The sequence below is a fragment of the Salmo trutta genome, chromosome 10 (assembly GCF_901001165.1).
Source record: "Salmo trutta chromosome 10, fSalTru1.1, whole genome shotgun sequence".
Taxonomy (NCBI): domain Eukaryota; kingdom Metazoa; phylum Chordata; class Actinopteri; order Salmoniformes; family Salmonidae; genus Salmo; species Salmo trutta.
Window position 1 is genome coordinate 2580929 of NC_042966.1, and position 25166 is coordinate 2606094.

At 42.2% G+C, this 25166-nt stretch overlaps 1 protein-coding gene across 2 annotated transcripts; it reads right to left on the reverse strand.

The window, feature by feature from the left end:
* Nucleotides 1-1332: 1332 nt before the first annotated feature.
* Nucleotides 1333-21311, reverse strand: LOC115200957 (transmembrane protein 180). Of its 2 annotated transcripts, none has more exons than XM_029764109.1 (8): nucleotides 20946-21311; nucleotides 7806-8095; nucleotides 7540-7619; nucleotides 6901-7350; nucleotides 6256-6473; nucleotides 5511-5682; nucleotides 2408-2601; nucleotides 1333-2243 (listed from the first exon to the last, which is right to left on the reverse strand). In XM_029764109.1, the coding sequence occupies exons 2-8, from the start codon at nucleotides 7980-7982 to the stop codon at nucleotides 1987-1989; spliced, it is 1548 nt and encodes a 515-aa protein (XP_029619969.1). In that variant the 5' UTR covers nucleotides 7983-8095; nucleotides 20946-21311; the 3' UTR covers nucleotides 1333-1986. The 2 variants fall into 2 exon arrangements, with proteins under 2 accessions (XP_029619969.1, XP_029619968.1); XM_029764108.1 differs by lacking the exon at nucleotides 20946-21311 and adding an exon at nucleotides 14870-15038.
* Between the last annotated feature and the right edge of the window lie 3855 nt (nucleotides 21312-25166).

Consider the following 25166-nt stretch of genomic DNA (forward strand, 5'->3'; position numbering starts at 1 on the left):
GATATTGAGATAAAAACAGCTGCATTGGACCTTAATTAAAATGAAAGGTATTTGGAATTTAGTCATTAGGTTTAAGAGGCCGGTGAGATACTTCACCTGTCCTAGTCTAGTAAGTGAAGGTATCCCGGACACAGACATGAACTCCTGGGTTTGGTGCGAGGCTGCGAGTTAGACTTGCCCTAACAGACCATAACACATCTGTGAAAGTGAGCAACAAGACACATTCCACAAGCTCTCAAGTAGTGAGATCACTTTAATAAGGTCACAAAGATGGCCGATGCTACAATGAGCAGGGGTACAACCAGACAGAAACATTGTACAGTATTCCATAACAAAACTGGCAAATACAGGCATCTCTGCTGTATACCGTAAGGATGTCTCATAAGATCAAAGCTCTGCTTTCCATTCTGGCTAAGTAAATCACATGGTGCTGAAACTACAATTCCTGAGTCACTTAAAAACACTACCATCAAGGTTTCTTCAAATTATCACAATACTTTAGAAAAAAATTGTAATACTAATATGATGGAATTTAAGACTCCTTAATACTCTGTTCACATAGAAAACCACGTAGCAGCAGTATTCAAAATGGAACTTTGGAAAAAATACGGAATGTATTCTTCAAGATGATCATATGTAGTTGGGTCATCATCATGACACAACAGTTTCACATTTTCAGTCAAATCTTTGTTTCTCACTCCTCTTCATGGTACAGTACATACACAGTGTACAAAACATTAGGAACACCTTCCTAACATTGCGTAGCACCCACATTTGCCCTCAAAACAGCCTCAATTCGCCGAGGCACGGACTCTACAAGGTGTCAAAAGCGTTCCACATGGATGCTTCCCACAGTTGTGTCAAGTTGGCTGGATGTCCGTTGCGTGGTGGACCATTCTTTATAAACACAGGAAACTGTTGAGCATGAAAAACCCAGCAGCGTTGCAGTTCTTGACACTCAAACTGATGCGCCTGGCACCTACTACCTATTGTTCAAAGGCACTTAAATATTTTCCCTTGCCCAGTCACCCTCTGAATGGCAAACATACACAATCCATTTCTCAATGCTTAAAAATTATTCTTTAACCCTTCATCTACACTGATTGAAGTGGATTTAACTACAATAAGGGATCATAGCTTTCACCTGGTCAGTCTCATGGAAAGAGCAGATATTCCTAATGTTTTGTACACTGTGTAAAAATACATTACTGAACTGGGGTACACATGTAAACAGAAGTTGTTTAGGGCCTTGTTTTGTAATAGCTACCTAAATGATAAACACATCACCTTAAAACGTTACAACAATACGTGAGAAAACACGAGGCAATTCAGTTGAAAATTGGAGATGGCAGCTATTTTAGTAGAAATAGTCTATCTGGTCACAGTAAAACAAATAGAGAAATAGTTGCTTGACTTTTTACAATTCTGAACATGCAGATTAGTACTAGAAGTACTTCATAAAGATACAGAGAATAGCATGGTGATGGTTCAACACTAATTGTAATTTAAAGCGCAAGGTCCATGCAAATCAGGCTTTAGATTTTATACTCGTGCACATACACCCATTTTTTTCATACTTAATATTTTTCTTCACACAGCAATTTAACACATTTTGCCATGGGGTGAAAAATACAAAAATGGGTAACCACACTGTAATAGCAAAGTTGGTGACAATTTGTGTTCCTTTGGGGATGGAAATGCATTCCAGGCTGCGCCTCAACCTAGGATGGTCTACTCGCCCTGTCCCAGAGAGGGGCATGGGAATCATATTCTTTGATTGGCTCTGCTGTATCATTTAGTCATCAGTTCATACATATAGTCTTTGTCCTCTTAATATCAAAATAAGGCAAGATTCTCACAGTATATTTTTGTCCCTGACAGTGGGATTTAAATCAGTTCTCCAGTGTCCCATTCTGCTGACCCCAGTGGCAGATGGTGGTATAGCATCATGCAGTTGAGTGAAGGTGCGGAAGGGCTGGACTCAGATCAGATGGCCTTGACATCCATGAGGTGGCGGTGCTGGGTTCCCTGCCTCTGGGCCTTGACGCCCTGCAGTCTGCGGCCGTGGAGGGTGAAGCGGGACCAGGCCAGTAGCTGCAGCAGGGCGCAGGAGATGGGCACAAACACCAGCAGGTAGAAACAGCCCTGGCGAAGTGGAACAGTGAAGCCTGCTTGGCCTGAGACAGCGGATGCCATCGCTGCCGCAGAGTCCTGTATGGAGTTTCTCTCAAAGATATCATAGCCTGGAAATAAAGAGAGAGATGTTGAGAATAAAGAACAGGCATGAATGGGTGGGAATCGGCCTAGAGAAGGTTAGTGAAATTGGTTTGATTCTAGTATCTCCTCCATTTTCGAGGAGCCTTTCTTAAAACAGACTTTGTACTTTTGCCCCTCTGCCAATTTATACCTGTGTAGACACACAGCAACCAGGTGCCGATGAGAGGAGCAAAGGTCTGGCCAGGCTTGGTTACCAGGGCCACCATACCGAAGAGTAGCGCTGACGCCGCCTGCTGGCGCTGGTTCACCACAAAGTCCTCATCCACCAGGTCTGTGATGACCAAGTTCAACAGCTTGCAGGTGCCCTCTGTAAACACCCGGTTACTTGGGGGGGGGGGGGGGGGGGGGGGGGGGGTGAGAGAGAAGGAGCACAAGAATATAAGCATATTTCAGAGCCATTACTGAAGTATTGTCAACACCGTTTCCAATTTTTCCTCAACGTCAGCAAGACAAAAGGAGCTGATAGTGGACTACTGGAAACGGAGGACCGAGCACACCCCCATTCACATCGACAGGGCTGTAGTGGAGCACGTTGAGAGCTTCAAGGAATTAACATGGTCCACACACACACACACGAAGTAGGCATGACAACACCTCTTCCTCCTCAGGAGGCTGAAAAGATTTAGCATTGACCCTCAGATCTTCAAAAAGTTCTACAGCTGCACCACTGAGAGCATCTTGACTGGCTAGATCATTGTTATGTATGGCAACTGCTTGGCATCCGACCGCAAGGCTCTACAGAGGGTAGTGTGTACGGCCCAGTACATCACTGGGGCTGACCTCCCTGCCATCCAGTACCTCTATACCAGGCGATGTCAGAGGAAGGCCGTAAAAAAAAAAAAGACACTCCAGTCACCCAAGTCATAGACTGTTCTCTCTGCTACCGCACGACAAGCGGTACCGATGAACCAAGTCCGCAACCAACAAGACCCTGAACAGCTTCTACCCACAGCCATAAGACTGCTAAATACACTGAACAAAAATATAAAAAACGCAACATGAAACAATTTCAAAGACTTTACTGAGTTACAGTTCATATGAGGAAATCAGTCAATTTAAATAAATGAATTAGGCCCTAATCTATGGACTTCACATGACTGGGAATACAGATATAAATCTGTTGCTCACAGATACCTTTAAAAAAAAGTAGGGTTGTGGATCAGACAAAAAGTCAGTATCTGGTGTGACCACCATTTGCCTTATACAGCATGACACATCTTCGCATAAAGTTGATAAGGCTGTTGATTGTGGCCTGTGGAATGTTGTCCCACTCCTCTTCAATGGCTGTGCGAAGTTGCTGGATATTGGCAGGAACTGGAACCTGCTGTTGTACACGGCAATCCAGAGCATCCCAAACATGCTCAATTTGTGACATGTCTGGTGAGTATGCAGGCCATGGAAGAACTGGAACATATTCAGCTTCAAGGAATTGTGTACAGATTCTTGCAACATGGGGCCCTGCATTATCATGCTGAAACATGAAGTGATGGCGGCGGATGAATGGCACGACAATGGGCCTCAGGATCTTGTCACAGTATCTCTATGCATCCAAATTGATAAAATGCAATTGTGTTCATTGTCTATAGCTTATGCCTGCCCATACCACAACCCCACAGCCACCATGAGGCACTCTGTTCACAACGTTGACGTCAGCAAACCACTTGCCCACACGGCGCCATACACACTGTCTGCCATCTGCCCGGTACAGTTGAAACTGGGATTCATCTGAGAAGGACGACAAGCACGTAGAGATGAGCTTTCCTGAGACAGATTCTGACAGTTTTTACAGAAATTATTCAGTTGTGCAAACCCACAGTTTCATCAGCTGTCCAGGTGGCTGGTCTCAGACGATCCCACAGGTGAAGCCGGATGTGGAGGTCCTGGGCTGGCGTGGTTACACGTGGTCTGCGGTTGTGAGGCCAGTTGGACATACAGCACTGCCAAATTCTCTAAAACAACATTGGAGGCGACTTATGGTAGAAAAATAAATATTAAATGATCTGGCAATAGCTGGTGGACATTCCTGCAGTCAGCATGCCAATTGCAAGACATTGTGGCATTGTGTTGTGTGACAAAACTGCACATTTTTGTAATGATCATGCTCTTTAATCAGCTTCTTGATATGCCACACCTGTCAGGTGGATGGATTATCTTGGCAAAGGAGAAATACTCACTAACAGGGATGTGAAAAGATTTGTGTACAACATGAGAGAAATAAGCTTTTTAGTGCGTACGGAACATTTTGTGGATCTTTTATTTCAGCTTATGAAACATGGGACCAACACTTTACATGTTGTGTTTATATTTTTGTTCAGTGTAGTTAACCGAATAGCTACCAGGACTATCTGCACTGACCCCCCCCCCCCCTGCACTAACTCGTTTAACTCATAACATACGCTGCTGCCTTTTTCATACATCCTGTAGCCAAGTCACTTGGCCCATACCTGTATGCATGCGTCTGCCTCGATTGCCTCGTGCTCCTGCACATCGACTCGGTTCTGGTACACCGTGTATATAACCATGTTGTCATTGCTCATTTTGTATATATTCCTTGTGTTATTATCTTTCTATTATTTTTCTCTGCGTTGTTGGGAAGGGCCCGTAAGTAAGCACTTCACTGTTAGTGTACACCTGTTGTTTACGAGGCATGTGACAAATAAAACATGATTTTGATTTGATCTGCTAATATACAACGATGTGGAATATGCAACCGATTTTCCCGAGCAGGAGTTTAGAAGGGAAAAAAAGGAGAAGGGGAAAAAACCCCTCCTGGGCTAAAAGGTCAAGGCATTTATATAAAGGCCCAAACCAACAGAAAAAAGCCTCTCCTCCACTATGACTATCTCATTTCGGTCTACGAAAACAATGGCACTGTGCCAAGGGGACTAGTGGTAGGCTGCGCCCAGCTACTGCCAGCCCCATGTTGATAAAGGGATTGGTTGGTTGGCTGACACACAACACCCAGCCAGGTACAATGCAAACAGAGCCACAAAACGGCTGGGTAAGCTGGGAATCTTCATTGATTTGGAAAAACACATGACACTGGGTCCTTGATATGAACATAACTTTCATGACTTGAATACATGACCTTGATATGTAAAATGAAATGTGTTACTTATTGACATTTCTAGCAAACGATGTTAGTATCTTACATTAGCAGCTAGCGCACAGTATTCAATTGAATGAAAAAAGTGTGTGTGTGTGGGTGGGTGGGTTTGTGCGTGTGTCAGTACCTGGCGATGAAGATGCACAGCAGATAGACCTGGTCGGCCCCGGCCAACAGCATGGCCACACTGAGAGCCAGCTTGACGAGGAACAGCCAGCGGATGACCGCGTAGACCCCGTAACGCTGGCACAGGGTCAGGAAATACAGGTTGTTCAGGTGGGGTGCTATGTAGGAGATCCCTGTGAGGAGTTGTCAAGAGCAGCTGTTAGTGGACTGGGTAACACTTTACTTGGATAGTCTGTAGATCTACAGATGGATTATCTATCTACAGACTATGAGTCAAATTTCAACTAACCATCTACTGTACTAACCCTAACCTTAGCCCTTATCCTAATTCTAAACCTAATCTTAACAAGCAGTTGCTTATCAACAGATAGATTGTTGAAAGTATGACCATCTGTTGAGCATATACAGATGGAAAATCCAGACTAACCAAATAAAAGTGTGACCGTGGACTGAAAAGCCACATTTATTAAATGTATGCAGACAAGTGATAAATTGTGTTTCCTCACATTCTAAGAACTAATCCTTCCATAAAATGTAAACAGACCAAAACGAATAGCCTAGTCCCAGATCTGTTTGTGCCATCTTGCCAACTCCTATGGTCATTGCCAGGCCAAACGTGACAATGGCCATAGGAATTGCCAAGACAGCACAATCAGATCTGGGACCAGTGTATGAAACTAAGCCCATTCTATACTTAAGTCCCTTCCCTTGTCATGGTGCATATATCCAAGCAGTACTCCTCTTACCCAGCAGAATGGAGCCGGTGGAGGCAGAGATGCTGTCAGAGAGGAGGTGCTCCAGGAACAGAGGGAAGAAGTTGTTGTTGAAGTGACAGTGAAACACCTGGACAAGGTTCATGGAGGCGAACCACATGAAGTTTCTGTGCTTGGAGAGCTGCCTTAGATACTCTCCTAGAGTGACTGGCTTCTCCTGCTGGGTTAGAGGACTCTGGCCAATACTCAACCTGAGCGAGAGGGAAGGGGGGATTAGTGAAATGACAACTAGTGTAACATCACACACACACACACACACACACACACACACACACACACACACACACACACACGGGATTGAGTCTGTAACCTGAGCAGGTGTTGCTGTTTATCTACCTGCCCAACAGACTGAATGACTGTGTGCAAACTGTGCATCAATTCTATTTGCTCACATTTCAGTCTCTTTAAAATTCCCATTAGCAAGAAATATGCCTGGCTAAGGCTGGAATAGACACCACAGGAGTAGAAAGATTAAACGCCTGATTTGAGGCCATAAGGCGAGTTGTGGGAAGCAAACCAAGAATGGGTGTCGTTATTCAGTTACCACTTGCTTGTCAGTGCATAATGTAAACCAAGTGTTTCTCAAGTGCATAAATGATGAATAATAATGTCACCTACTCTTTGAGTTTCAGCGCCTCGTCCTGTCTCAGGCACGCCTCTTTCTGAAAGCGGCCCTTCAACAGGCGCGACACGGCGGTGAAGCCCAGTGCCGAGACGGCCGCCAACGCTACGCAGAACAGCCGGAACGAGTAGAAGTCACCTTTGTCCCAGACGCAGTAGGACAGGAAGACGGAGAGCGAGCCCAGGGCACTGAACAGAGAGCAGTGGAAGTTAAGGCGCGTGCGGTCGTAGGCCGACACGGCCAGGTCGGCCAGCAGGGCGTTGTGGTTGAGGTCCACCACGGTGAGGAAGCCGTCATACAGGCACAAGCACACCAGGAACTGGAGGCCCGGCCGCGCCCATGACACCCAGAAAGCCAGGAAGGAGAGGGCGAACAGGGGGCCATTCCTAGAGAGGGCAGCCAGCCGCTTTAGTACCACCTCTGGGCTGGAGATCTGGGGGCCAGATCTACGATAGAGGGGAGAGAGAAAAAAATTATAGTGCAATGGTAAAGAAACTTCTACCACTTTTCACTAACTGTGCTATCCAACCATGCTTTCAAGACAGTGTGAAAAAGAGAGAGAGAGACGAAGAGATTGAAAAAGAGAGAGAGGTGCACCATTGATTTGAGAAAACGATGAAAAGAGAACGTCTTACTGTGGGGAGCTGAGGAAGGAGCGGTCACTCAGCCAGCCGAAGAGAGGGTCGTTTAAGCTGTTCCATATCAGGAACACTGTCTGTGTGGGACAGAGAGTCAGTGGTGGAGGAGTTAGTATAACAGTACGGTTAAGCATCCTAACCCAGAAAAAAGCCAGGGTATCAGTCTTTCTGCTTTATCCAACACCTGTGTCATTGTCTAAAGCAGAAAGCGTCCAAACCACAAATATTATAATAATCCATTGAAGGCAGGAACTGTCACTCACCTCTCCGACCCAAAAGGAGAGCTTGTCGATCTTATAAACGGAGACAAAGGTCTCCACGTAGTAGAGCAGGAAGACGTTGTGCAGGATGGAGACAAACAGGGACAGGGAGCCGTAGAGGACCGCAGTGGGGACACCAGTGGAGACAGCAAGCCTGCAGTCACAGACCCTACTGCCCATTCTTCTCACTCAGTCTCTCTGCTGTTCCGTTCCCCGCCGCCACACCCCACCACACTCATCAAGTCATCCCACAGACCAGGGGGCTGGGGCTAGGGGCACCAACGTACCCACTCCTACCAGAGCAAACAAGAAACATGTCAACAACCATTTGGAGGGCAGACTAAATGTGGATGTGTGAAGTGTGAGGTGGGTTAGGCTAATGTACAGTGTGGGAGAAAAGCCAGCTTTAGCGAATAGACACAAAGGAGCAAGAGTAACACAGCTTACTTACAGTGCATTCGGAACGTATTCAGACCCCACATTTTATTACATTACAGCCTCATTCTCAAATTGATTAAATAAAAACATTTCTTCATCAATCTACATACAATACCCCAAAATGACAAAGCAAAAACAGTTTTGAAAAGTTTGCCAATTTATTAAAAAAAGAGAAATACCTTATTTATTTAAGAGTATTCAGACCCTTTGCTATTAGACTCGAAATTGAGCTTAGGTGCATCCTGTTTCCATTGATCGGATCATCCTTGAGATGTTTTTACAACTTTACTGGAGTTCACCTGTGGTAAATTCAAATTGATTGGACATGATTTGGAAAGGCACACCTGTCTATATAAGGTCCCACAGTTGACAGTTCATGTCAGAGCAAAAACCAAGCCATGAGGTCGAAGGAATTGTCCGTAGAGCTCCAAGACAGGATTGTGTCGAGGCACAGATCAGGGCAAGGCTACCAAAAATGTCTGCAGCATTGACGGTCCCCAAGAACACAGAGGCCTCCATCATTCTTAAAATGTAAGAAGTTTGGACTCTCAGACCATGAGAAACAAGATTCTCTGGTCTGATGAAACCAAGATTGAACTCTTTGGCCTGAATGCCAAGCGTCACATCTGGTGGAAACCTGGTGAAGCATGGTGGTGGCAGTTTCATGCGGTGGGGATGTTTTCGGGGACTACGAGACTAGGCAGGTTTGAGGCAAAGACAAACGGAGCAAAGTACGTCCAACCGGCCTCACAACAGGAGACCACGTGTAACCACGCCAGCCCAGGACCTCCACATCTGGCTTCTTCACCTGCGGGATTGTCTGAGGGGTGCTGAGGCATATTTCTGTCTGTAATAATGCCCTTTTGTGGGGGAAAACATTCTGATTGGCTGGGCCTGGCTCCCCTATGCCCTCCCAGGCCCACCCATGGCTGTGCCTTTGCCCAGTCATGTGAAATCCACAGATTAGGGCCTAATTATTTTCTGATTTCCTTATATGAACTGTAACTCTGTAAAATCTTTGAAATTGTTGCATGTAGGGTTGCAAAGGTTTGGAAACTTTCCGGTAAATTTCGGAAATTTTTCTGGAAAGTTTCCATGGGAAGTTAATATGGGCAGGTGGAACGGTAGTGTCCCACCTGGCCAACATCCAGTGAAATTGCAGAGCGCAAATTTCAAATTACAGAAATATAAATATTTAACATTCATGAAAATACAAATACAGTGAGGGAAAAAAGTATTTGATCCCCTGCTGATTTTGTACGTTTGCCCACTGACAAAGAAAGGATCAGTCTATAATTTGAATAGTAGGTTTATTTGAACAGTGAGAGACAGAATAACAACAAAAAAATCCAGAAAATCCCATGTCAAAAATGTATTTGCATTTTAATGAGGGAAATAAGTGCCATGGGATCTTTAATGACCTCAGAGTGTCAGGACACCCGTTTAACATTCCATCCGAAAGACGGCACCCTACACAGGGGCATTGGGATATTTTTTAGACCAGAGGAAAGAGTGCCTCCTACTGGCCCTCCAACACCACTTCCAGCAGCATCTGGTCTCCCAACCAGGGACTGACGAGGACCAACCCTGCTTAGCTTCAGAAGCAAGCCAGCAGTGGGATGCAAGGTGGTATGCTGCTGGTTAGGTATGTGAAGGGTCATCAAGTTATAGCAGCAATCAACCTCACCAAGCAAAGTGAGAAGAATAAGAGCACCACATTGAAGCTGCCCAGCAACACCTGTTGGGGTGGTGATGTCATCATGTTTAACAGTCTCCTGGAGGGGAAGGAGTCTCTCCAATAAATGGCCATATCACAGTCTGCCAATATGGACAGCCCCATCAAGAGGATCCTCCTGGATGATATATTTTGGGGGAGAGTGGTAAGCAGCCTGAAACCTATAGCAGTAGACATTGCACAGATTGAGGGAGAAAATGCCATCCTGTCTGATGTTCAGACTCTGCTTGCAGATGTAAGAGAAGAAATACATACTGCCCACTTCACCTCCAAGCAGAGGAAACTGCAGTTCTGAAATACATCAAAAAGTGTGAATACTTCTGCCTGAAGCCCATACACGCCACAGCGTACATGTTGGACCCCAAATATGCTGGCAAAAGCATCCTGTCTGGATGCTCAACAAGGCCTATGGTGCAATCCCTGTGTCTCGCCACCTTGGCCTGGATGAGGGCACTAAGCCCAAACCAGATGTGATGGCATATTGCTGCGGTAGCCATGCTGGTTAAGTGTGCCTTGGATTCATAATTAAATCACAGACAGTGTCACCAGCAAAACACCATAACACCTCCTCCTCCAAGCTTTACGGTGGGAAATACACATTCGGGGATGATCCGTTCACCCACACCACATCTCACAAAGACATGGTGGTTAGAACCCAAAATCACAAATTTCGATTCCAGACCAAAGGACACATTTCCACCGGTCTCCTTCCACAGTCTCCTCTGAACAGTTGATGTTGAGATGTGTCTGTTACTTGAACTCTGTGAAGCATTTATTTGGGCTGAAATTTCTGAGGCTGGTAACTCTGCTGCACAGGATAAGTTCATTAGAGGTAACTCTGGGTCTTCCATTCCTGTTGCGGTCCTCATGACAGCCAGTTTCATCATAGCGCTTGATGGTTTTTGCGACTGCACTTGAAGACATTTTCCGTATTGACTGACCTTAGCCTAAAAATAATTATGGACTGTCATTTCTCTTTGCTTATTTGAGCTGTTCTTGCCATAATATGGACTTGGTCTATCTTCTGTATACCCCCCATCTTTGTCACAACACAAGTGATTGGCTCAAACACACAAGAAGTTAAGAAGGAAAGAAATTCCTCAAATTAACTTTTAAGAAGGCACACCTGTTAATTGAAATGCATTCCAGGTGACTACCTCATGAAGCTGGTTGAGAGAAAGCCAAGAATGTGCAAAGCTGTCATCAAGGCAAAGAGTGGCTATTTGAAAAATCTCAAATATAAAATACATTTAGATTTGTTTAACACTTTTTTGGTTACTACATGATTCCATATGTGTAATTTCATAATTGTGATGTCTTTACTATTATTCTACAATGTAGAAAATAGTAAAAATAAAGAAAAACCCTTGAATGAGTAGGTTTCTAAAACTTTTGACCGGTAGTGTACACGTTAATGTAAAAGTTTATTTATTTGTTTGTGATCCAATACGTAATACACAGTTGAAGTCGGAAGTTTACATACACCTTAGCAAAATATATTTAAACTCAGTTTTTCACAATTCCTGACATTTAATCCTAACTGTCAAAGGATCACCACTTTATTTTAAGAATGTGAAATGTCAGAATAATAGTAGAGAGAATTATTCATTTCAGCTTTTATTTCTTTCATCACAATCCCAGTGGGTCAGAAGTTTACATGCACTCAATTAGTATTTGGTAGCATTGCCTTTAAATTGTTTAACTTGGGTCAAACGTTTCAAGAAGCCTTCCACAAGCTTGCCACAATAAGTTGGGTGAATTTTGGCCCATTCCTCCTGACAGAGCTGGTGTAACTGAGTCAGGTTTGTAGGCCTTCTTGCTAGCACACGCTTTATTAGTTCTGCCCACACATGTTCTATAGGATGAGGTCAGGGCTTTGTGATGGCCACTCCAATACCTTGACTTTGTTGTCCTTAAGCCATTTTGCCACAAGTTTGGAAGTATGCTTGGGGTCATTGTCCATTTGGAAGACCCATTTGCGACCAGCTTTAACTTCCTGACTGATGTCTTGATGTTGCTTCAATATATCCACATCATTTTCCTCCCTCATGATGCCATCTATTTTGTCATGATGCAATCTATTTTGTGAAGGGCACCAGTCCCTTCTGCAGCAAAGCACCCCCACAACATGATGCTTCCATCCCCATGCTTCACGGTTGGGATGGTGTTCTTTGGCCTGCAAGCCTCCCCCTTTTTCCTCCAAACATAATGATGGTCATTATGGCCAAACAGTTATCTTTTTGTTTCATCAGACCAGAGGACATTTCTCCAAAAAGTACAATCTTTGTCCCCATGTGCAGTTGCAAAACGTAGCCTGGCTTTTTTATGGCGGTTTTGGAGCAGTGGCTTCTTCCTTGCTGAGCAGCCTTTCAGGTTATGTCGATATAGGACTCATTGTACTGTGGATATAGATACATTTGTACCTGTTTCCTCCAGCATCTTCACAAGGTCCTCTGCTGTTGTTCTGGGATTGATTTGCACTTTTTGCACCAAAGTACGTTCATCTCTAGGAGACAGAATGTGTCTCCTTCCTGAGCGGTATGACAGCTGCGTGGTCCCATGGTGTTTATACTTGCGTACTATTGTTTGTACAGATGAACGTGGTACCTTCAGGAGTTTGGAAATTGCTCCCAAGGATGAACCAGCCTTGTGGAGGTCTACAATTTTTTTTCTGAGGTCTTGGCTGAGTTCTTTTGATTTTCCCATGATGTCAAGCAAAGAGGCACTGAGTTTGAAGGTAGGCCTTGAAATACATCCACAGGTACACCTCCAATTGACTCAAATTATGTCAATTAGCCTATCAGAAGCTTATAAAGCCATGACATAATTTTCTGGAATTTTCCAAGCTGTTAAAGGCACAGTCAACTTAGTGTATGTAAACTTCTGACCCACTGGAATTGTGATACAGTGAATTATAAGTGAAATAATATGTCTGTAAACAATTGTTGGAAAAAAATCCTTGTGTCATACACAAAGTAGATGTCCTAACTGACTTGCCAAAACTATAGCTTGTTAACAACAAATTTGTGGAGTGGTTGAAAAACTGTTTTAATGACTCCAACCTAAGTGTATGTAAACTTCCGACTTCAACTGTAGTACACATCATTTGAATTATGAATATTCCTACTGTATTCATTAAGTGAGAGTGAAGTTATGAGCAGTAGCTGAGCCTTAGGTTGCATCTTAAATGGCACCCAATTCCTTACATAGGGTCAAAAGTAGTGCACTCTATTGGGAATAGGGTCTCATTTAGGATGCAGCCTTAGTTACTCATGAGTCTCCTCTGACCTAGGAACAGCTGGGTGACAGGACGGTGTAATCCTATCCTCCGATTATTGTGATTTTGGGTTCTGTCTTTCATGATACTAACTCCACCTCACTGTCCTCAGAAAATATTTGTCTGGCCACCTTTACACAGGACGTGAGCCACAATGGAAAAGGCAATGAATCTCTGGATGCTCACATTCTAGCTTTTGGTATTTTCTTGTTCTATGGTTGGTTCTGAGGCACACTAAGGTGTAGCCTTGCTTTGTTCTGTGTCAATCAAGGAAAGGAGCCTAAGTTCGATAGAGTTATGTTATGTTGAATCACTTCAGCAAATAATTCTATAATCTGTTATTTGTAAACTGGGTGGAGGGAGTCTGAAAAGCATTGGTTCGAAAGCTTAGGAATGTATTTTTCCAGTCTTTTGTGGACTGGTGGTTTACTACTACCGCTGTCGTTTTGACATCTGAAGTGAAGCATAGAGGTTCCCCGCTATGATCCAGCATGATTCAGCCTTCAGAACACAAGTCTCACATGTGGCGTCCAATGGAATCTTTTTTGTGTTAATAATGCCTATGCTCTGGCTCCACACCTGCCTGTTAGCTGCTACACCACACAAGCCATGGCCCTGTCCCAGCATTACCCATTTCATTTTTTCTCCAACAGGTTCTCAGCAGAGAAATTGCATACAGAGTTCTGATCAGGCCAATTTGTCAACAAATAGGCCTACGAGTACAGCAAATGCGAGCTGTGTCTGGTCCCATCAGATCCATGCAGTGGAGCGGAACGACTCGCTTCTCCGCACTGTATTGTATCACATCTCACAATGTGATTCCCATCTCACTCATCTCAGCTCATTTAATCTTCTGGGAACAGGTAGCAAAGTAGTTTGTGTACAGTATAGTTCTGTACACCTCTAACTAGGGCCAACTCTAGTTATAGTGTATGCTAGGGCAGCTGTCTCACCTGCCTGCTAAGACTGGAGAGGTTTCTTGGCAGAGAGAGCAGGGGGGCTGGCAGAGGGCTGTGCACTTGTTGTGTACTCTACACAGCTAGTTCGTCACATACATACTGTGAAAGAGCGTGGGACTGTGGTCTGATACTTGATGTCTGGGGCTGGGCTGATGAGCAAATAGACCTCTGGGAATAGGCAGCCAAGTGTTCTCTCCCACTCTCATTGTTCGACCCCACTTCCGAGACACGCACGCACGCACGCACACGTTCCTAATGAAAGCTGCTATAACAATACTGTGTGGCTTACAGGAATTAGATGCAGTAAAGGGAGCTATTGCTATTACATACATACATACATACATACATACATACATACATACATACATACATACATACATACATACATACATATCTAGTTAGCTAGTGAGATAGCTATACACATATAGATCGCTAGCTAGCTACAAAATATATAGTTGCGGCCCAGTATCAGATTTGTCCAGTCGTTCTACAAGTTAGATAGCTACCGTTAGCTGTATTCGCTGCATCAGCTGTCGTCGAGACGTACAAAGACAGGTCGACAGCTGGTAGCTAGCGTAGGCTAACCACTAAACCAGCCGGTTAACAAGCTAGACCTGTGGTTAGACCAATCACCTAACAAAATGGAACATGTACTTACCATTATCGTTAAATGAAGCGTCGGGAAACTAATTGGAAACCTTTCTAATCAATACAAGCCACAGTTGACGTCCCATTAGTACACGTCACAACAAACGGCTATAATCAGCCACGCCCTCTGGGCTGATCACGAACAGGGCTTTCCCAAGAGAGGAAGGGGCTAGGGAGAGGGGTTTACTCCGCCCGAAATGTCTCCGCCTTAAGCATGTTCAGAGTTGTCTATGGGGAAGATTGAGTGTGTTGAATTGAGTCAAGGTACAACGAATTGCTATTTTGATACGTGAGGTTTATTTTATATGATAGATGTTTCGCAATGATAAGGTTATCAGTACGAGTGTACTGATATAAGTGTGATGCACGTGACATCCCGGAAATTTTGCGAAAACCGCTTAATATCGGAGCTGCACTTCCGAACCTCCTGGCAAATGTATGACCACAGAGACACACATTTCCCTCAGATTACACAGACCCACAAATAATTCGAAAACAAATCACATTTTGATAAACTCTACTGGGTGAAATAACACAGTGTGCAATCACAGCAGCAAGATTTGTGACCTGTTGCCAAAAGGGCAACCAGTGGAGAACAAACACCATTGTAAATACAACCTATATTTATGTTTATTTATTTTCCATTTTGTACTTTAACTATTTACACATCATTACAACACTGTATGTATACATAATATGACAAATGTCTTTATTCTCTTGGAACTTTTGTGAGTGTAATGTTTACTGTTTATTTCTTATTGTTTATTTAACTTTTGTTTATTATCTATTTCATTTGCTTTGGCATTGTAAACATATGTTTCCAATTCTAATAAAGCCCCTGGAATTGAACTGACTAGCATCTCCCTATCCATTGAATACAGGCTGCTGACGTCAATACATCGAATATTCAAAATAATATTCAAATAATGACATGTATCCACCAATCCAAAGAGAGCAATAGGCGGGCTCTTAACAGCCTTCAGTGGATAACGAATATGATTGTTTGGGCGGAGACAGAAGCATCTCGTCTTCATACCCAGTATCTCTAAATTCCCCTCTCATTTCTTTGTAGTATGATAAGGGTTATAGCGCCACCTATATGAGCACTACATCCCGAGGGGCTCATGTACGGAGATTGTGACAGCCGGTTAAATGGTGTCCCTTGACAAGACAAGAACAAGATGTACTGTTGAAGTCGGAAGTTTAAATACACTTAGGTTGGAGTCATCATTTTCAACCACTCCACAAATTACTTGTTAACAAACTATAGTTTTGGCAAGTCGGTTAGGACATCTACTTTGTACATGACACAAGTTATTTTTCCAACAATTGTTTACAGACAGATTATTTCAGTTACAATTCCCTGTATCACAATTCCAGTGGGTCAGAAGTTTACATACATTAAGTTGACTGTACCTTTAAACAGCTTGAAAATTCCAGAAAATTATGTCATGGCTTTAGAAGCTTCTGGTAGACTAATTGACATCATTTGAGTCAATTGGAGAGGTACCTGTGGATGTATTTCAAGGCCTACCTTCAAACTCAGTGCCTCTTTGCTTGACATCATGGGAAAATCAAAAGAACTCAGCCAAGACCAAGAGCAATTTCCAAATGCCTGAAGGTACCACGTTCATCTGTACAAACAATAGTACGCAAGTATAAACACCATGGGACAACGCAGCCATCATACCGCTCAGGAAGGGGACGTGTTCTGTCTCCTACAGATGAACGTACTTTGGTGCGAAAAGTGCAAATCAATCCCCAAAAAACAGCAAAGGACCTTGTGAAGATGCTGGCAGAAACAGGTACAAAAGTATCTATATCCACAGTAAAACGAGTCCTATATCGACATAACCTGAAAGGCCGCTCAGCAAGGAAGAAGCCACTGCTCCAAAACCGCCATAAAAAAAGCCAGACTACGGTTTGCAGCTGCACATGGGGACAAAGATCATACTTTTTGGAGAAATGTCCTCTGGTCTGATGGAACAAAAAGATAACCGTTTGGCCATAATGACCATCGTTATGTTTGGAGGAAAATGGGGGAGAGTTGCAAGCTGAAGAACACCATCCCAACCGTGAAGGACGGGGGTGGCAGCATCATGTTGTGGGGTGCTTTGTTGCAGGAGGGACTGGTGCACTTCACAAAATAGATGGCATCATGAGGATGGAAAATTATGTGGATATATTGAAGCAACATCTCAAGACATCAGTCCCGTGTGGCTCAGTTGGTAGAGCATGGTGTTTGCAACGTCAGGGTTGTGGGTTCGTTTCCCACGGGGGACCAGTACATGGAAAAAATGTATGAAATGTATGCATTCACTACTGTAAGTTGCTCTGGATAAGAGCGTCTGCTAAATGACTAAAATGTAAATGTAATCAGTCAGGAAGTTAAAGCTTGGTTGCAAATGGGTCTTCCAAATGGACAATGACCCCAAGCATACTTCCAAACTTGTGGCAAAATGGCTTAAGGACAACAAAGTCAAGGTATTGGAGTGGCCATCACAAAGCCCTGACCTCATCCTATAGAAAATGTGTGGGCAGGACTGAGAAAGTGTGTGCAAGCAAGGAGGCATACAAACCTGACTCGGTTACACCAGCTTCGTCAGGAGGAATGGGCCAAAATTCACCCAATTTATTGTGGGAAGTTTGTGGAAGGCTACTTGCAACGTTTGACCCAAGTTAAACAATTTAAAGACAATGCTACCAAATACTAATTGAGTATATGTAAACTTCTGACCCACTGGGAATGTGATGAAATAAATAAAAGCTGAAATAAATCATTCTCTCTACTATTATTCTGACATTTCACATTCTTAAAATAAAGTGGTGATCCTAACTGACCTAAAACTGGGAATTTGTACTTGGATTAAATGTCAGGAATTGTGAAAAACTGAGTTTAAATGTATTTGCTAAGGTGTATGTAAACTTCCGACTTCAACTATATGTCAGGAGAAGTGGGGTATTATAATGAGATTTATACTTGGAATATGGAGGAGGAATGGAGGGGAAAAGAGAGGCAGAGGAGGTTTAAGAGAGAGGAGGAAGAGAGTGAGCTTGAATCAGTTAAAATGGTGGGGTAAAAATGGAGATGGTTTGTTAAAGAATAATAGTCAAGCTTATTGGCATGTGACAGGAGTGTGTTGGAGGGAGGTTCCTAGGTGTGAGAAGTGTGCAGAAGGGCATGAGACAGTAGTGGTATTTGTTAATTGTAGTGGTTGGTGCCCATGGGGCTGGGGATCAGAAATGTCCCGTGCGAGAGAGGCAGGTTGAGGTTTCTACGTAAAGAGTAATGCAGAAGTTGTCATATACTGATGCAGTGAAAAAAGTAGAGAAAGATGGGCCAAAGGGGGAATCCTGAGAGGATTGGTGTGAGTAGTAGATCTGTACCAGTACAGAGGGATAAACCAACAAGTGATACATGTTTCAGTAAGATTGGATTTTTTTTGCATTTATAGCAATAGTTATAAACTGTACTGCAGGGATGGAATGTACACTACCGGTCAAAAGTTTTAGAATACATACTCGTTCTGTCACGTCCTGACCAGTAAAGGGGTTATTTGTTATTATAGTTTGGTCAGGACGTGGCAGGGGGTGTTTGTTTTATGTGGTTCAGGGTTTGTTGGGATATGTGTTATGTAGAGGGGTGTTTGTTTTGAGTGTTCCGGGGTTTATGGGTTATGTTCTAGGTTAGTGTATTTCTATGTTAGATCTAGGGTGTTTAGTTCTATGTTTAGTTAATTGGGATTGGCCTTCAATTGGTGGCAGCTGTTCCTCGTTGCCTCTGATTGAAGGTCCTAAGTATAGGGGTGTGTTTGTTATGGGAATTGTGGGAAGTTGTTTTTGCATTGCTGTGTGTAGCCTGCAAGAATGTTTGTCGTTTGTTTTCTTTTATAAGTGTTCAATAAAAGTAAATATGACCACTCAACCCGCTGCGCCTTGGTCTACTCCATACGACGACCGTTACACGTTCAAGGGTTTTCTTTATTTTTACTATTTTCTACATTGTAGAATAATAGTGAAGACATCAAAACTATGAAAAAATACATATGGAATCATGTAGTAACCAAAAGTGTTAAACAAATCGAAATATATTTTAGATTTCTCAAATTGGTGGAGTGCTGCAGAGATGGTTGTCCTTCTGGAAGGTTCTCCCATCTCCACAGAAGAACTCTAGAGCTCTGTCAGAGTGACCATCAGGTTCTTGGTCACCTCCCTGACCAAGGCTTTTCTCCCTTGATTACTCAGTTTGGCCAGCTCTAGGAAGAGTCTTGGTGGTTCTAAACATCTTCCATTTAAGAATGATGGAGGCCACTGAGTTCTTGGGGACCTTCAATGCTGCAGATGTTTTTTGGTACCCTTCCCCAGATCTGTGCCTTGATACAATCCTGTCTCTGAGCTCTACGGACAATTCCTTTGACCTCATAGCTTTGTTTTTGCTCTGACATGCACTATGAACTGTGGGACCTTATATAGACAGGTGTGTGCCTTTCCAAATCATGTCCAATCATTTTACCATAGGTGGACTCTAATCAAGTTGTATAAACATCTCAAGGATGATCAATGGAAACAGGATGCACCTGAGCTCAATTGCGAGTTTCATAGTGAGGGTCTGAATACTTATGTAAATAAGGTAACTGTTTTTTATTTTTAATACATTTGTGGATATTTAAAAAAAAAAAAAAAAAACTTGTTTTCTCATTGTCATTATGGGGTATTGTGTGTAGATTGCTGAGGATTTTTGTTTATTTAATCCATTTTAGAATACGGCTGTACCGTAACAAAATGTGGAAAAAGTCAAGTGATCTGAATATTTTCCGATTGGCCATATACCACACCCCCTCATGCCTTATTGCTTAAGTCTAGTGGGTGGCGGTAATGCAACATTTATTGGATGCCAACTGCCGTTAAACCTCATCGAAGAAGATGTGCCACACGTTCTGTGTGTGTGTGTGTGTGTGTGTGTGTGTGTGTGTGTGTGTGTGTTTGTTTGCTTCTTTTATGCAAATTCAAAGTAATGGGACAGTGTGCTGACAATAAGAAAAAAGCAACTTTATGATAATTCAGATGTATTTGCTTAGGGGCCAGACATTGTTGCAATATCTTACCAAAATCAAATAAACAATTTTTCTTTCCTTTTCTCTGTTGCCCTTGATAGGTGATTGGTTGCTGATTGTAGCTGCCAGGCAAGAAGAATTGAGTCCATAGATGTCTATCTGAGCGACTACCATCTATGGAATTCAGTTCTCATGGCCAAACGCTCATTTGCATCAGAAAATCAAGACTAATGCAGCATCAGGTAGGCCTAGTTGGTTTACACAATTACATTGTATTAGTAGACCAGAAAGTAGTACACCAGAATGGCCAGAAAGAAATGTTTTCATACTTTATTGTTGTTTTATTTGATAGACATATTAATATGAAATAGCATAGCACTGACAACATTTAAAATGACACATACCTCTACTCTTTGACAGCACATCAAGCTGCTTAATGTCCATTGAGAGTACATTGAAAGTACAATGAATTGACATTGCTAGGGTTGATCCAAAACCCTCCCCAAAATCCCAGCTGGAATGACAGTGAAATGTCTTGTCCATTAGCGGGAAAAAGAGTGACTATGGCATTTCACAATAGATTTGCAGAGAAAACAAACCCCCATGAGAATGAATGAGTCAGGGATGTCTCTAGGCCACTCTCTGAGTCACAGCATGCAGACGTGTGTGATCAGACAAGCTGTGTGTCACATGAGGCCCAGGGTGGGCATCTGATTGTGGAGGCCCTACATGGAATGACATACAGTATGTACAACACATACTGTAGGCTATAGCCTGCTGTGTCGTGATATGTATGTTGCGGACCAGTGTAAAGTGAATGATTCATCTTTGTCTTGTTGTTGAGTCACAACTGTTTAATCTATCTTTTTCTCTCTCCCGTTCTCTCTCTCAAACAATACAAGTATGTGGATAAACTACTAATTCACAGAATACAATTGGATAGAGATCAGTCACAAGCAACTGTTAGGGCGACTAGTAACAATATTGAACAGCATTGACATAATAATACAATAGAGAGAACACCTAACTTACCAGTATACATTTCTCACTGAAGCTGAAGTTACACCGGTCCCCAGTCCTTGTTGAAATTGTCACTGTAACCATGTTGTACGACAGATCTCCGTTGAAAGAAAAAGCCTACTTTGATCCAAAGAAAATTATGTTCTGTCTTCTGTTTGACTTTGATTGTTGCAAGCCTTTCTGATACATACTATGTTAGTGTATGACGAGCTCTCTACATACCCTCTGTGCCATATCTATCTCGGTGTCTGTCTTTCTACAAGTTAAGCCAAGCAGTCACTTCCAAGTAATGAGGGAAGGGGTGGGAGGGAGCCTCTGAATCAATACAAATATACAGTACAATGCAGTACTGAGAATAGAGAAACAGATGACTGGCTGGCCGGCCCTTGGTTCCCATAAAAATACAAAAGGGACTGCTTGGAGGAGGAACTAGGAATTCCCCCAGTTGAGATTGAACTGTAACACAGTGCAGAGAGATGGGAACTAAAGATGGCCTGTGGACTAGAGGAAGAAAAACTAGTGATGCATAACAAAAAAAATTATCAAATGTCACCATGTAACCTACACCGTTCTGGCGTTAAAAAGGATGATTGGATAGGATAGAGATAAAGAGGTAGAGATGAAAGGAAGGAAGGAAGAGACCCATGCTTGCAGCTGTACACAGTACATGTGATTCTAGTGGTGGTTCAGGCCACTAGACCACCCCGGGGCTCAGGCCATTGTTTAACCTCTTTTTCTTAGAGCTTAATGATTGTAGGCTATAAAATGCGAGTGTATGTCTCAGTAGGAAGTGAGTCCCTCAATAGGAAACTATTTGGGGTTTTGTCTCTTCATTTTGGGTCTTGTGTGACATTAGTTATTTTACTGAAAATCTATTTTAATTGAATAGCCTACTAAAATAAGGAATTCCCAGGATCAGTTTAGCCTCTTAGATCAAAATGTATATGATTATTTAAACTTTATTTAAACATTGAGGCAAGAGGTCTTTGGCAAGAGGTCAGATTAAATGGACATGGCGGACCATGGGCCGTATACACAAGCATTTCAGAGTAGAAAATTGGTCATAAGTGCTGAGAATAGAGACATTTTACTCCTCTAACTCTTATGGTTAAAAATAAAAGTTATGCATGAAGTCAAGAGTCTCACCTAAAGGACAGATATTAGTGCTGAGTGATTAGTTCCTTTTGAGGTTGATTCGGTTTCGGTTTGACTATTTAAAAAATATCTCTGTTTTCAATTTTGGTTTCGATAATTATTTTTTAACATTAAATGCAGCATGCATTATGTGGGTTGAATGCTGTAACAACACACAGTAAAACAATGAATAAAAGTCCCATGATGGTAGTGACTGCCCATTACTACATATCACTTATTAACCCTCAATTATTCACATTACTTTACTTGAATAAAACATTTGTTTTATTTTCTTACTTGTATTATTTCATTCCAAGTTATCATCTCATCTCTATAGAGATGCTGCCTATGCTGTCTGACAAAATCACAATTTTACTAGTTCTTCAAGGTAAATAAGGCATACTTTTCAGGGGCGAAAATCTGATATCAACTTTGGAGGGGACAATTACATGAAATTTTCTCAAGAGCAATTCCTGAGGGGGACACCAAAAGTAGTGCTGTAACACATAGCCTACATTGTAATATGGTAAATGTATATTGAGGAACCAAAGAAATAAGGTGTTTGCCGTACTCCTAACTACCGGTACTCAAAACTACACAACTAATCACAACAGCAATACCATTGCCTTTAACAAATCTTAGTTCAGTCACCAGTTTCAGTTGAGAGTGGGGGTATCCATGGCATTTTCCAATTATGTTCCTATTTTACAAGTCAAAAAAATGGAGAACCTTTCATAATGTTGCCAAACAAAGACTCAACAAACTTACCTGAGACTCCCTGTCTCTGCCAGTCTGTCCCTGCATATCTGTCCCCAACTCTGCTGTCTGTGTGCCATCTGTTGCCTGCTCTGCCTAATGACATCATTGTGAAACATTTCCATTAGAATTTCATTTCTTTCTTATGAACATTTTATCAACTAGTCTTTGAGATATTAGGCTACTAGGGTTGTTACTATGCGTTTTGGTGTATTGAAAAATACTCTGATGTCCGTCTTTTATTTTTCTGCCATTTTTCTACCTGGCTGGCTGGCTACACACACAGTGTGTAGGTTATTTACAGTAGGAGATGGGCTTCTATCATCTTCTATCATTCTATTTGGGCTTCAATCTAAAAGGTAGCTAGCAAATGTGAAAAGGATTAAAAGGACAAGAGTTGACAGCTGTATGAGTTCACCATTTACACAACATATGCTGCAACCTTTTATAATTTTAATAGTTTGTTTCATATTGGCTGGCTTCCAACAATAACTGAATTTGCAAAGCTAGCGAGCACCAATTCAGTTTCAGTGGTGTTTGCTATAATCTTTGCTACCCGGGTTAAATAAAGGTGAAATAAAATAAATAAATAAAAGTTCCCTTGCGACAATTTAGCTTTTGCAACGAGACCATTAAATATATTTAAGACAATGGTAGAAGAGAGTGTAGTTCTGTTCAGTTTGGACTTCAGTTTATCGCTAACCTTATCACAGGGACTTTGAAGCACTAACTTACATCATCTGCATGCTGATCTTGGAATAAATTGACGATAGCAAAGATTCCATCTTTGATGACGCCACATAAATGGAATAGGTACTAGCTAGCTTAATAGTTAATATTTGCGCGCTAGCTCTGCATATTCAGCTAGTGTGTGTGCGCGATTGACTGGATTATCCTCACGTCAGTTACGTGCATTGAGTGCCTTTCAGACAGTAGACATGACCCCTCTGTTACCTTGCCAACTAAGGAACTGGCAGTGGATCAAACCATTGAGGCAAAGGGTGGGGGGGGTCGCAATCTTTTGAAACTTAAAAACGCGCTATTAAGTGTCTATAATCAGCACAATTGCTTTCATTGCGTATTATTAATATTATTTAAATTACATAGTTATGTTTCAGTGATATATTGGGGGGGACGAATCATATTTTTCCCAGGATGGGGGGGTCGTGTCCCCCCTGTCACCCCCGGGATTTCCGCCCCTGATACTTTTATGACTGCTGAATAGCAACTATTAATCACTTAAATCATGTATTTTCAGGCTTCTGAAGCAACTGCTTGGGATTGCACGTTCTCTCTTCCGCTCCGCACAGACCAGACAAATTTAAATGAGTGCGCAATGGATTATGGTCATTGTAGTTAATTGCCATGTTTTCTGAGCTAAACGTCATCGAATATTGGCCTTTTGGAAACTACAACTCCCTACTACATTGCACAGTTCAGGCTTAATCTGATTTATCTCTACAGAACTGCACATTGAGCTCACAGAAAAAAACGAAGAAATGGAATTCAAATAATTTAACCGAACCTAAGTCAATTAGTTGTTTTAAAAAATGACAAAATAAAATAAATGGTTCGTCACTCAGCACTAACAGATATTTAGGAGACCCTATGAGCTGTCCCAACCAGTTGAGAGTTACCAGGAGGTGTCTTTATAATAGAAAAATGCAGTGAGTAAGTGCTTCCAGCAACACATGGAATTAATTGCCTTGGAGTTGTTGAAAGAATGTTTTCATATTTCATTATGATCAACCAATAAATAATCTAGACGTGCAACATCTCTTGTGCGTTTGACAATGATATCACATGAGGACTAATTCACATGATATGCCTAAATATGTATAACCACTCGCATAATCACATTTTTCTTTAGATTATTTCAGTAACCTAATTCATTTGTTTTCAAGTTATCCCTTCGTAGCGCAAAATCACAAAATTGGGCATGCTATAAATTAGGCAATTGAAAACATCCACACCTGTGTTAACTTTGATTGTGTTCGATGAAAATGATACCTTTCAAATGTTGCATATGATGTTGCATGCAACATTATCTTCAAGTGACTTGATGCCTAATAACTGTGCCAAAGCTATGTAGAGTTGTCAAACGGGAGTGACGAGTAGACTGTTGATTTAACGGAATTTTGACAACCATCAGAATTGGTAAAAAAGGTTGTATAATAAAGGTTATGCATGCCAACATATTAGGCAATAATTAAGATTAAGCAAAAATTATATCAAATGTTTTACCATTACAACATTTGATGTACAGTCATGTTCACTGTGGTTGTCTTAAGCGTGCTATAGAGTTCACAGCTGGCGGTGCCTCATTGGTTATTGGTTATTGTC

Excerpts from the sequence above, each read along its gene's own strand:
- LOC115200957 (XM_029764109.1), bottom strand. The coding sequence starts at position 7,982 with ATGGGCAGTAGGGTCTGTGACTGCAGGCTTGCTGTCTCCACTGGTGTC. Across the intron at positions 7,620-7,805 it reads TCTCCTTTTGGGTCGGAGAG|ACAGTGTTCCTGATATGGAA; the intron begins GTGAGTGACAGT and ends TGTCCCACACAG. Across the intron at positions 5,683-6,255 it reads CACCGGCTCCATTCTGCTGG|GGATCTCCTACATAGCACCC; the intron begins GTAAGAGGAGTA and ends AACTCCTCACAG.